General features: G+C 38.1%; 1 protein-coding gene across 1 annotated transcript in view; it reads right to left on the bottom strand.

Moving 5' to 3' along the window:
• LOC124619402 (T-complex protein 1 subunit delta) overlaps window positions 1-13,426 on the bottom strand; it is a 100,236-nt gene that overhangs the window by 85,674 nt on the left and 1,136 nt on the right. The window contains exon 2 of the mRNA XM_047145758.1: window positions 2,033-2,085. Coding sequence (XP_047001714.1) covers window positions 2,033-2,085 — 53 coding nt within the window. The remainder of the gene's footprint in view (window positions 1-2,032; window positions 2,086-13,426) is intronic.

Genomic DNA, 13,426 nt, shown 5'->3' with positions numbered 1-13,426 from the left:
GACATAGAGAAGATCCAACAAAGAGCGGTGCATCTTGTCATGGGATCGTTTAGCTGGTGAGAGAGCATTATGGAGATACTAAACAAACTCCACTGGCAGACATTACGAGAGACATTGTGCATCATGGGGAGATTTACGATTGAGATTTCGGGACAGCACTTTTCAGGAGGAGTCAGACAACATATTACTTCCTTGTGGTATTGACCACACAGAGAAAATTCGAGAAATTAGAGCCAATACAGATGTTTACCGAGAATCTTTCTTCCCATGAACCACCTTCGCGAGTGGAACAGGGTTGGGGGATCAGATAGTGGTACCGAAAGTACCCTCCGCCACACACCATTAGGTGGCCAGAGTATGATGCAGATGTTGATGAATGCCAAATGTTTTTCACTGTTAGTTATTCTTAATACCAGGACTAAAGAGTTACAGTGCACAAGCTGAGGTCTGTACTGTTTCCCAGTGCAAAGTTATAACTTCTTAAAAAACCATAAATTTAAAGCACAGAACTGAAAAAGTGTTTTTCAACATTTTTCATAAAAAATCTGTATGATGTGTTCTACTTTTTATATGCTACATCAACTTATTTGCCTACAAACTAAATGCATAAAAACTAGGTCTGTAAGTCAACACATTACTGAAAATAGGGAATTTGGTGCCTGACTAATGACTGGATACACACCCTTAAGCCTTCAAACCTGAAATTATCAAAAACAGAGTTAGGACAGTGCTATTTGGCAATTTTACTATTACAACATGTAGGTAGCCATGTACCAAATATTATGACAAGTTTGGTTTGTGGGGTGCTCAACTGCGCGGTCGTCAGTGCCCATACGAAGTCCCAATTTTTACACAGTCCAATTTTTACACAATGCAATCTAGCCACTCTCACAAATGATGATGATGATGATGATGATGATGAAATGATGAGAACAACACAAACAACACCCAGTCCCCGAGCAGAGAAAATCCCCAACCCAGCCGGAAATTGAACCTGGGACCCCATGATCCAGAAGCAGCAATGCTAGTCACTAGACCACGAGCTGTGCACAGGTACCAAATATTACTAAATTGTGGGATGGTCACCATACCATTCCCCATGAGATTGCATGGGATGGCCCTAAATGCATTTTCTTTACAACCCTTCACTTTTTCCAAGCTGCAGCGTCGTCTTTTGGATGAATTTACACTAAAAATGGCCTAGTGAACACACTGTAAATCACTGGGGTGGTCACACTACACACTTCTGGCAATTAGCCCTTTAGTTATTCCCTTACAAGAAGCAGCCAGATAGTAACTACGCCACGTATGATGCAACTGAGTGACAGGCAATACTTTAATCACACAGATGTGGAAATGCCTCTCTCCCTTGAGTGATTTCCCACATAATGCTTCATTCGGGGCTTATCACAGAATTCAAACAGTGGGATGATCTTCACACTAGTGTGATGAGCAGCCTCAGCAATGTGCCTGTATAACTGAGGTTATGACCCAAGTAGTTTACATGCACTCTCCATTATTAAAACAATCTTTTCCAAGATCCTTCTCCAAAGAGTCTGACTCTCACAATTCTGAGCAGTGCACTTGGCTTAAAAATATAGTTACACTGTTATCACTTCATAAATAGTACTGATCCAGTTCTGGCACTCCACTTACAGCAATGAGACATTTTTCAAACTTTCCTTCCTTCACTTAGCTTGTACCTTATGTCTTACACTGTCAGACTGCTTTGGAACTTCTCAGGATGTCTGAATGCTTTATCCTCACTCTCCAATGCCCTGAAGCTACAAAGACAGCTAGATGAAGCACTAACATGTGCAACATCTGATGGGTCTTTTCAATGATTAGGAAGGGTTTTACTGTAATCCAGAAAAGACCTGACATTACTACTGGTAACAGTGGCACACAAAACTGTGAACTCTCCTTATATCACTTCCAAATCATCTCAAAGTTCCACACTAAACTGCTCTTTTCCAAGTGTTATGCTAAGACACTGGGAACAAAAGTAAATCAGAAGAATGAAACCGCTCACCATTTTGTCCATGCCTCGTGGCCCCAAGCTTGTGCGTATAGCATCAGCAACAGCTGGAAAAAAAAAAATTAGTAAACTTTTGAGAAATCTAGCTGAAACACACCATTTTTTTTAAAGAGACCTTCCACACTCCCTTTTAGGCAATAAAGAAAATAAAAAATAGTTATGAGTGTTCTGAATTTAGCATCTATGTTAAAGTGAATACTGACACTGCATAATTGCATAGCAGTGTTGAATTACATGTACTGCTAAAACAGGTTCACAATACAAACTGACAAAAGACACTAAAAGAAGAATAACTGCATAATTTCTAGGTCCCATAATGTTTTGACACTTGCTTCTGTAAGAAAATGGAAATGGACAGAAAACAGCAAAGCGGGGGAGGGGAGATGGATGTGACATATTATAACACAGACAGATTGAAAACAGAAGTAAGGAAGTCAACTGAGAGATAAAAAGTAGAAAAACCAGAATGAGATCGGGGGGATTTTGAACATAGAATGAAGAGCAGGCATGTGAAGACTGCCCAGAACATTTAGAGTGACAAGTTTCATGCTCTTTAACCTTTAAACGAATCTATGAATGTACATATAAAGTGTACCATTTACAAATTACATTGTCTTGTCCTGTTCTATTGTCATTTCACAATTGTGAGCCCATACCCATTCCCTCATCACTGCTTCAGCTAACACAGTGCTGTTAATCTACAAGATTAGAAACTTTAGCATAACCCTCTCTACATAAGAGATGGTATATCACCTGTCCCTCCTTTCCAAACTTCGCCAACTTCCCCTCTGAAGAAAATACAATACATTCCAAAAATGAAGATTACTATTTTCTACTTAATGTGCTTCTACCAGCAGCACTAAGACTTTCAGCTTCTGAGGTTAAGAAGTGGTTAGCCTTTCTGCCTCATTGTAATTTAAAATGAAGACAAAAACAAAATCAAAGTAGCCTGACATGTCACCAAACTGGAAACAAATACAAAAAAGTGAAACAAGTGAACATGCAATTTTACCCGACTAGTGCCACAAAACACGATCCAAAAAAAAAATTTGTGAATCCGAACTTCACCAATATGGGCTACAAGTTACAGCAGAAATTTGACAAGAGAGAACGTGTACAAACACTGAACTATGTTCCAAACATACTAATGCTGTGACCCACCATTGAGACATTATGCAATGTCGAGTACAGCCTAAAAAATATAAACTCAGCAGGTACAGATGAAGTATCCATATAATAGCTGATTGGGTGTATAGACAATATCAAAGACCCTTCAGCTAACATCATAAATGAATCTTTCACCACAGGTTGCTGTCCAGAAACACTAAAGGATGCACAAACCCTGCCCCTACATAAGAAAGGCAACCCAGAAAATTATAGGCCATTCTGTTTACTGTCATTATTTCCAAAAATAATAAAACCATAATGAAAAACAGACTCACAGCCTACTTAACAACATACATTCTAATGTGTGAAGAAGAGTTTGGTTTCAGGTCCAGTAAAAGTACTGCATAAAGATCGTATTACAGAGATCTTCCTTTACTTTACGAATGATTTTAATACAGTATAAACACAATTCTGCTACATAAATGGCACACACAAAATAAGAAGTAAATAATGTTTTCATTCGTAACTGAAAAACAGAGTTCAGTATGTGGAGATCTCTTGAATAACTCAAATCTACTATAAAACACATTGCTAACACAGAATAGGCCTTCATTAATATTGAAGTCTCTGTGGAAGTGTGCAGGGCCCAATACTCTTCTTGATACAGGCGATATCAATGATTTTCTCCAAAATGTAAAACACAGCAAAACAGTACTGTTTGCTGATGAAGCTACTATTATAATCCGTGATGAGATACCAAGTGGAGTAAACAAAAAACTAAACAATCGAGTATGTATGCAGGTCAATAGAAAGCAACAAATTAACCTTACACATAAAAAATTTGACCGTATTAGTTCCCAAATAAGCTGAAAAATCCAACAGTAACACTCTCTGAAGTGAAAGAGGAGCTAACTGAATGACTACCGAACCAATGCTGACTACACCTGTTACTGCTTACCTCATGCACTAGAACACCATATTTTGCATGCATTCATTCTATAACTGGTTATGGCATAAACTTCTGGGGAACAAATCAGCAGAATATACAAACTGAAAGATATCAACCTGTACCCAATGAACAGGCCTCTACAGAAATGTGGAACCTCACATCTCAGTATGAAAAAACCAATAGTGTGCTGTATAATGTAATTAAATTAGACAAAAAACTTCTGCAAGTAATCAAAGGCAAAAGTGAAATGCATGCCTCCAGGGACAGGCTAAAAATGATCTGTAAGAAAAGTGATTTTATACCATAGTGTCAAGGATTACCTAAATGACATGTAAATTTTGTTGACAATTATACTAACTGCCAAAGGATGCATAAACAAACAAATAAATGGAAAATAAAAAGTGCAATATTTAAATGTCAATATTACTGGAATCAAAGATTTATCATTACAGATCAGACAAAGATTCAAAAGCCACTGAAGGTGCTCAGTTCTATTTAACAACAGTACTGCCTCAATGCCTTCAACATCAAGTGTTTTCATTTCATGACAATATTTGAAAAACCAAATTTATTTATTTTATTTTCTCGAGTTCTAAGCGCACACATAGGAGTCTATAAATTTACAATTTCAGGTAAGGAAATAGAACAAATTTACACATACACACACATCAAAACTGAAATAAAAGTTTCTGCCCAGAAATGAGCAGCTGCCACAGGGCTTTCTTGTGACTTGAACAACTTCTCCTCATTGCAAGACAGATCTGTTGTCAGTACCTGTTCTGTTTCCTTATCATCATCTGTATATGCAGTCAAAGTAAGGTCATCAGCAGCATATATGAAACTTTCACATGGATTAGGTCTTGGCTGATCATTTGTGTAAATGTTGATGAGCACCAGTGCCAGTATACTCCCCACAGAGTTGTCCATATTTTTTTGTGTTCCTCCAACATCTGCCTTTTCCCTGGAATTCAACACAGAATCTTTGGTTGCAAAGTAAAGTGCCAATTATTCTACTGAAACCTAGTTCTGGGTCAGCAAATAGGTTTGTGGAGCATTATGCAGTGTTGAATTTTATCATACGCAGATGAAAGATTCATTAATACCGCTCCAGTAACACTACCCCTGGGCCATTCCATGTCAAGTGGCCTAAATTTAAATATGCTCCCCATTCCATTATCTTGAATTTTGATGAAATTTTTACAAGATGTGCATACAGGACTTATATGGACCCTTACCAAATTACAGCTCCACAAGTAGTGTGGTTGGGCAACTACATTTACACAAACTTTCATTGGTCCATGCTCACTTTGCCACTACCAAACTTGCTGTTATGGTTCCCAAGTCCTAATTTTTCAGTTATTGATTCAGTTGTTGAAATGTGTTAATAATATCAATTACAATTGATTCTAACAAGCTGTATTGTCAGCCCATTCTTGTTGTTGGTGGAGCTGGAATGACAGAAATAATGTGTTGGTCGGGAATCCAAGTTCTGCCTGGCTGGCCAGCAGAATGAATGTGCAGGTCCATTTGGATGCAAGAAACTGACATTTTCTTCATCTGAAACTATTGAGACATTGCCAATCCACCAATTTCCATCATAAATATAGGTAATGTATTGGCCTGGTTGTAAGGCTGCAATATTTCCATAAGAAATCATTCTTTGACTTCATTCAACATTTGGCACAAAACAATTTATATCTTTGGGTATGCTTCTAATGCAAACTTACTTTTCATTTAATAGCACAGAGTGATGATTATCTCTTGTTCCTGATACTGTGCAGCCATTTTTGAAGCTTTCCCCCTGTTCAGTTTTTAATGCTTGAAACTGAAATTAACTGGATTCCACTGGTATTCTTTGAGCAGTGTTTAAACAAATCGGTTTGTGTCAAAATCTGGTGCTCAGTTGGTCTCTGAAGGCTTGCTCTTGCTGCCAGGGGCTTTTCAAACCATCCAACTCCACCACATGGAGATTTTCCATGGTTTGCAGCAAAAAAAGTTCCATTCAGCTGAGATTTCAAAGTCATTTTGATAGTTGCAAAGATTCTGGAAATTTTTGACACTTTTATACTGTGTTGCTGACCCATCACTGAAGTAGCAAATGTGTTTGGTTTTTTTGAAGGTGGCACTTTAGCTCTTCTATTAGTATCATTAAAAAAAGCATGTACAGCAACTGTGTCTTGCTTCAAGCATTCACTTATGACAGTAGCTGATGATGCTGATGCCTATATGTTATTTCTAAAGTACATAACAAATTGGTGTAAAGTTACGTGACTGCCAGCCAAATGAAAACCTTGAGCTGCATCTTAGACAATGAATAACTTTCAGCAAAATCAATCAATCTGATCAGTTCAGTTAGCTTGAGGCATTCCTTTATGGAATTTAGAAGCTTACTTTGGTGCTTTGCAATATAATGAGCAGAAAGCTTGAAAATCTTTCAAATCAAGATTTTCCATAAAATCTTCAGTGGTCATCTGCTTGGTTTCCAACGCATGAATGTGAACCCATTGTTTGCACTCAATGGTATCATCTGGATCACTGTCCTCAAAACTGCTTTCTAAAAACTTTTTTAAAGTTGTTTTTCTGGACAGTGTCTCACCAAGGAAGCATGCAGTCTTTGGATTCCAAATAACACACTATTTTAGCAATCAGACTCTTTGTAAACTGCTGTTACAGGACTGCTTGCAAGTATCAATTCTAGGCTTTTATGCATAGTGCAAATACGGACTTAGTAAGTTCCTGCAGCATCTGCAGCGATGCAAAATTTTGGCCTCAACTCACAGAATTTAGAAAATCCAATTTCGGGCCTGTGCTGAAGTCAATGTGTGGCAAACATTTCTCTCAAATTATTCACACATCAAAACTTTATTTTTATTTATTCTAATTGAAACACAGTCCTTTTTTTCCTGGGAAAATTTGCTTAAATTCTTTATTTTGGAGAAAATGTTACTACTCTTTCTTTTACACATTTGGAATCTTCTGGCAGTGTCAACAATACACCATCTTTTGCCTTTAACTTTCTAGCTGCTTTCACCATCCTCTCTGAAACACTAAATTTAGAGGGGTAGCCCCAAAAGCAGTTCGACTTTTACTGAGTGTTTGATTCTGAAGGTTATGCTAATTCGGGTTCGTCTTCTGACTGGGATTAAGTTGACACAAACTTTTCTGCTTTCTTTGCTGAAAATTGTTTTTTACAGTAGAGCAAAGCTTCTGACCAAGTTTCACACTGCTTTGTCACAGCCTACAACTGACTTGCTGTTTCCACATTAAAAATCCATAAATCCATTTTTACAGAAAGGTTCTTTGCACTGAAATGGTTACAGCAGGATTTCTGTAGAAATTCATACTTGTCTGAAAGTATCGCTTTGTTATGAAAGCATATCTGTGTATCTTCAATAAAACATGTTTCACTTCTTTGGTTTACTAATCCTTGCTGTTCTCCCGGAAATTCTTTGAGATAATTTGAAATAACAGAAAAAACACATTTAACTAGTAATAACATCATTCAAAAATGCACACACTAAATCTGAACAGTCTTCACCACACAAAAGTGCCCTTTGCCATCACGGTCAAAGAATGCTTTTATCATCATCGTTGTCTCTAAACTTGTCTGTCACAAAAATGAAACACACTTTCCCTGGTAAGACAAAATGAGCTCTTTTCATGGTTCCAAGAGAAATGAGATTTGAGTGATCCCACTCGAAAGTGAGGCAAAATTAACTCAAATTTTTGAGTATATGTTCAAAAGTAATTATTTGGACAGTCAAGCTGATACACACAAAATTTTTGACAGATCACAGATGACTAAAGACTCAGCTTCAGCAATTTCTGTCAATAGACACATGCTGATAAACACAGTCCAAATTTGTTATGACAACGTTTATGATCCACTTTGATAGCACATTACGATAAATTTACTATAACTTGAGCTTTGTTCTACAACTTAGCCATTGCAACAAAAAGTTGAACTGGATTGCTAAGTTTCATCATGATAGGTCCCTTGGATCCTGAGCAGTGGTAAAACAAACTTTACAATTTACTCATTCAACTCACAATATCAAAAAAGTAGGCTCCACAAAAAGGTGGTTAATGGCCTCAACAAGTTACTCATGGAGCAGTAATCTAATATATATATTGAAAAATATTCATCAAAATTGGAGGTGGTCAAGTGGGGACCTTTAGGTCATGAGACATGATTGCCCTTTCAAATCCACCCTCTATGTGCTGCACAAGATATTTGTGCTGCACATTTTGTTTGTAGTCCGAAACTGGCCTTTTCTTGTAAAGTACACTATCAGTCTTCAGTAATAGACAGCTCAAAAGCATTCTTTCAAACATCTTATATAGACAGTCCCGCCCCCCCCCCCCCCCCCACACACATGAACAATGGACCTTGCCATTGGTGGGGAGACTTGCATGCCTCAGCGATACAGATAGCCGTACCGTAGGTGCAGCCACAACGGAGGGGTATCTGTTGAGAGGCCAGACAAACGTGTGGTTCCTGAAGAGGGGCAGCAGCCTTTTCAGTAGTTGCAGGGGCAACAGTCTGGATGATTGACTGATATGGCCTTGTAACACTAACCAAAACAGCCTTGCTGTGCTGGTACGGTGAACGGCTGAAAGCAAGTGGAAACTACGGCCGTAATTTTTCCCAAAGGCATGAGGTTTTACCGTATGGTTAAATGATTATGGCATCCTCTTGGGTAAAACATTCCGGAGGTAAAATAGTCCCCATTCGGATCTACAGGCGGGGACTACTCAAGACGATGTCGTTATCAGGAGAAAGAAAACTGGCGTTCTACGGATCGGAACGTGGAATGTCAGATCCCTTAATCGGGCAGCTAGGTTAGAAAATTTAAAAAGGGAAATGGACAGGTTAAAGTTGGATATAGTGGGAATTAGTGAAGTTTGGTGGCAGGAGGAACAAGACTTCTGGTCAGGTGACTACAGGGTTATAAACACAAAATCAAATAGGGCTAATGCAGGAGTAGGTTTAATAATGAATAGGAAAATAGGAATGCGGGTAAGCTACTACAAACAGCATAGTGAACGTATTATTGTGGCCAAGATAGATACGAAGCCCACGCCTACCACAGTAGCACAAGTTTATATGCCAACTAGCTCTGCAGATGACGAAGAAATGTATGATGAAATAAAAAAAATTATTCAGATAGTGAAGGGAGATGAAAATTTAATAGTCATGGGTGACTGGAATTCGTCAGTAGGAAAAGGGAGAGAAGGAAACATAGTAGGTGAATATGGATTGGGGCTAAGAAATGAAAGGGGAAGCCGCCTGGTGGAATTTTGCACAGAGCACAACATAATCATAGTTAACACTTGGTTCAAGAATCATAAAAGAAGGTTGCATACATGGAAGAAGCCTGGAGATACTGATAGGTTTCAGATAGATTATATAATGGTAAGACAGATTTAGGAACCAGGTTTTAAATTGTAAGACATTTCCAGGGGCAGATGTGGACTCTGACCACAATCTAGTGGTTATGAACTGTAGATTAAAACTGAAGAAACTGCAAAAAGGTGGGAATTTAAGGAGATGGGACCTGGATAAACAGAGTTTCAGGGAGAGCATAAGGGAACAATTGGCAAGAATGGGGGAAAGAAATACAGTAGAAGAAGAATGGTTAGCTTTGAGGGATGAAGTGGTGAAGGCACCAGAGGATCAAATAGGTAAAAAGACGAGGACTAGTAGAAATCTTTGGGTAACAGAAGAAATATTGAATTTAATCGATGAATGGAGAAAATATAAAAATGCAGTAAATGAAGCAGGCAAAAAGGAATACAAACGTCTCAAAAATGAGATCGACAGGAAGTGCAAAATGGCTAAGCATGGATGGCTAGAGGACAAATGTAAGGATGTAGAGGGTTATCTCACTAGGGGTAAGACAGATACCACCTACAGGAAAATTAAGGAGACCTTCAGAGAAAAGAGAACCACTTGTATGAATATCAAGAGCTCAGATGGAAACCCAGTTCTAAGCAAAGAGGAGAAAGCAGAAAGTTGGAAGGAGTATGTAGAGGGTCCATAGAAGGGCAATGTAGTTTAGGACAATATTATGGAAATGGAAGAGGATGTAGATGAAATGGGAGATATGATACTGCGTGAAGAGTTTCACAGAGCACTGAAAGACCTGAGTCGCAACAATGCTCCGGGAGTAGACAACATTCCATTAGAACTACTGACAGCCTTGGGAGAGCCAGTCCTGACAAAACTCTACCATTTGGTGATCAAGATGTATGAGACACGCGAAATACCCTCAGACTTCAAGAAGAATATAATAATTTCAATCCCAAATAAAGCAGGTGTTGACAGATGTGAAAAATACCGAACTATCATTTTAATAAGTCACAGCTGCAAAATACTAACACGAATTCTATACAGACGAATGGTAAAACTGGTAGAAGCCGACCTCGGGGAAGATCAGTTTGGATTCCGTAGAAATATTGGAACACGTGAGGCAATACTGACCCTATGACTTACCTTAGAAGCTAGATTAAGGAAAGGCAAACCTACCTTCCTAGCATTTGTAGGCTTAGAGAAAGCTTTTGACAATGTTGACTGGATTACTCTCTTTCAAATTCTGAAAGTGGCAGGAGTAAACTACAGGGAGCGAAAGGTTATTTACTATTTGTACAGAAACCAGATGGCAGTTATAAGAGTCGAGGGACATGAAAGGGAAGCAGTAGTTGGGAAGGGAGTGAGACAGGGTTGTAGCCTCTCCCCGATGTTATTCAATCTCTATATTGAGCAAGCAGTGAAGGAAACAAAAGAAAAATTCGGAGTAGGTATTAAAATCCATGGAGAAGAAATAAAAACTTTGAGGTTCGCCGATGACATTGTAATTCTGTCAGAGACAGCAAAGGACTTGGAAGAGCAGTTGAATGGAACGGATAGTGTCTTGTAAGGAGGATATAAGATGAACATCAACAAAAGCAAAACAAGGATAATGGAATGTAGTCGAATTAAGTCGGGTGATGCTGAGGGAATTAGATTGGGAAATGAGACACTTAAAGTAGTAAAGGAGGTTTGCTATTTGGGGAGCAAAATAACTGATGATGGTCAAAGTAGAGAGGATATAAAATGTAGACTGGCATTGGCAAGGAAATCGTTTCTGAAGAGAAATTTGTTAACATCGAGTATAGATTTAAGTGTCAGGAAGTCGTTTCTGAAAGTATTTGTATGGAGTGTAGCTGTGTATGGAAGTGAAACATGGACGATAAATAGTTTGGACAAGAAGAGAATAGAAGCTTTCGAAATGTGGTGCTACAGAAGGATGCTGAAGATTAGATGGGTAGATAACGAAACTAATGAGGAGGTATTGAATTGGGGAGAAGAGAAGTTTGTCGCACAACTTGACTAGAAGAAGGGATCGGTTGGTAGGACATGTTCGGGGGCATCAAGGGATCACTAGTTTAGTATTTGAGGGCAGCGTGGAGGGTAAAAATCGTAGAGGGAGACCAAGAGATGAATACACTAAGCAGATTCAGAAGGATGTAGGTTGCAGTAGGTACTGGGAGATGATGAAGCTTGCACAGGATAGAGTAGCATGGAGAGCTGCATCAAACCAGTCACAGGACTGAAGACCACAACAACAACATATAGACAGTATAATAATGAGCTCGTCCAATAGCTTGGAGGGTTGGAAAGCTCTTTCTCCAATTTTACAACAGCAATTATCTAGGTTTCCCTCCACACTTTTGGTTTATTATTCTGTTTTAAGCAGTTATCATAGAGTTCCACAAGCCTTTTCAGTGTTCTTAGTCTGAGTTCATTTGTCTGTTCTATTTGTCATCCATTGGTCCTTATCATCCTTACTTTTCTCCTATGGCTTTTTCAGCTCTCCTTCACTAAAGGAGCTGAGAACTGATTCATTTCCAGGTGCCCTTGCCACTGAATCTTAGGTCATTTGCCTCATTTGTCTGGTTTACATTTATAAGAAGCTGTTGAATTATTTGATTTGGGGAAATGTTTGCATGAGTTCTCTTTCATGTTGAATGATGGTGTTAATTACTCAGCACCATAATTGAGTCTGATAGACAGAAACAGAGCAACTTAAAGAATATTTTCTTCATCAGGAGAAGGAAAGGGAATTTAATACATTTTGAGCCACAAGTGCTTTACAGTCATCTCAAATACAATGTTTGCAAGAGAGTCTGTTGATCGACAGACAAATGTAAGTTTATAACATGATGATAATCCACTGTCCAAACATACTTTTTAAAAACTTAAGTATTCTTACAGTGATTATGCAGTTTTGAAATGCAACTAATTAACATCTATTTAGCACTTCCACAATTTATTGTATTAGTTCTTGTACCTTTTGTCACATTGAGCCTTTGTGTCAGTCATAAAAGAAATTCACCAATGAGTGACTAAACATGGAAGTAAATAACTAATGAATATAATTTTTCTAAATTTTTATTCCCTGCAGAAGTCAAATTTCTCTACCCATGTCTATTTCCACATCCCCCCCCCCCCCTCTCTCTACCTTTCTTTGTGGATTAACAACATCGTTCCTGTTTACTTCTTAATTTAATTTCCTGTACGGTGTTCAGTCTTGTAGTACTTGATACTGGATAAATTTTTGACATGGCTTTCTATCAGAGCAGCATATAAGCTGAAACTATTCTCACCATAATACATTTTTCTACCTAAAGTGTGCAACTTTGATTTTGACTGAGGTAGTGTTAAGTAACATGGATCAACCACTTGTTTCATACATAATTTGTGTCCTGCAGATCTAATTATAGAGAACCTTCAAGGATATGAAATGAGTCAGGGTACACAACAACAATGTTTAGTATCTGCTAGAAACAGCACTAATAATTTACTACTGTTACAGCAGTTTAACATATTTTGACTTACTGTAGCTAAAAATTAATTGGAATGCTGCTACTAAGAAACAAAAGCTGGAGCTTCCTCTGTTGCATGTGGCTGCTGGTTACCTCTTAATGTCCATCAACTATTAATAGTCTACAGTGACTTATTTACCATAAGAACAAAGTCATGTATAAATTAAAACTTACTTCTTGTGCCACTAACATGAATATAATTTTCACGTACAGATGTACTAAGGCTTTCTTTGGGACTTCATTTTGAATTTGAGTATTCTCATACTTTACGTTAAGTGGGAGCTTGATGAGGATATTCACATCACAATAGAGTTCCACTCTAAACTCTAGGCATGGATGTCAAGGCTGCATGGAAATTGTGTGTGTCATAAGGTAGTTTTGTAAACAACAAATCAACAAAAACCAATTTTTTATATCAGCCGCATATATTGTTACAGAGAAAATACTGTTCGAGAAAATACTGT

Source organism: Schistocerca americana, chromosome 6, assembly GCF_021461395.2.
Source record: "Schistocerca americana isolate TAMUIC-IGC-003095 chromosome 6, iqSchAmer2.1, whole genome shotgun sequence".
In the NCBI taxonomy this organism is placed as follows: Eukaryota; Metazoa; Arthropoda; class Insecta; order Orthoptera; family Acrididae; genus Schistocerca; species Schistocerca americana.
The sequence above is the reverse complement of the archived record's forward strand: the minus strand, read 5'-3'. Positions and strand labels throughout refer to the sequence as shown.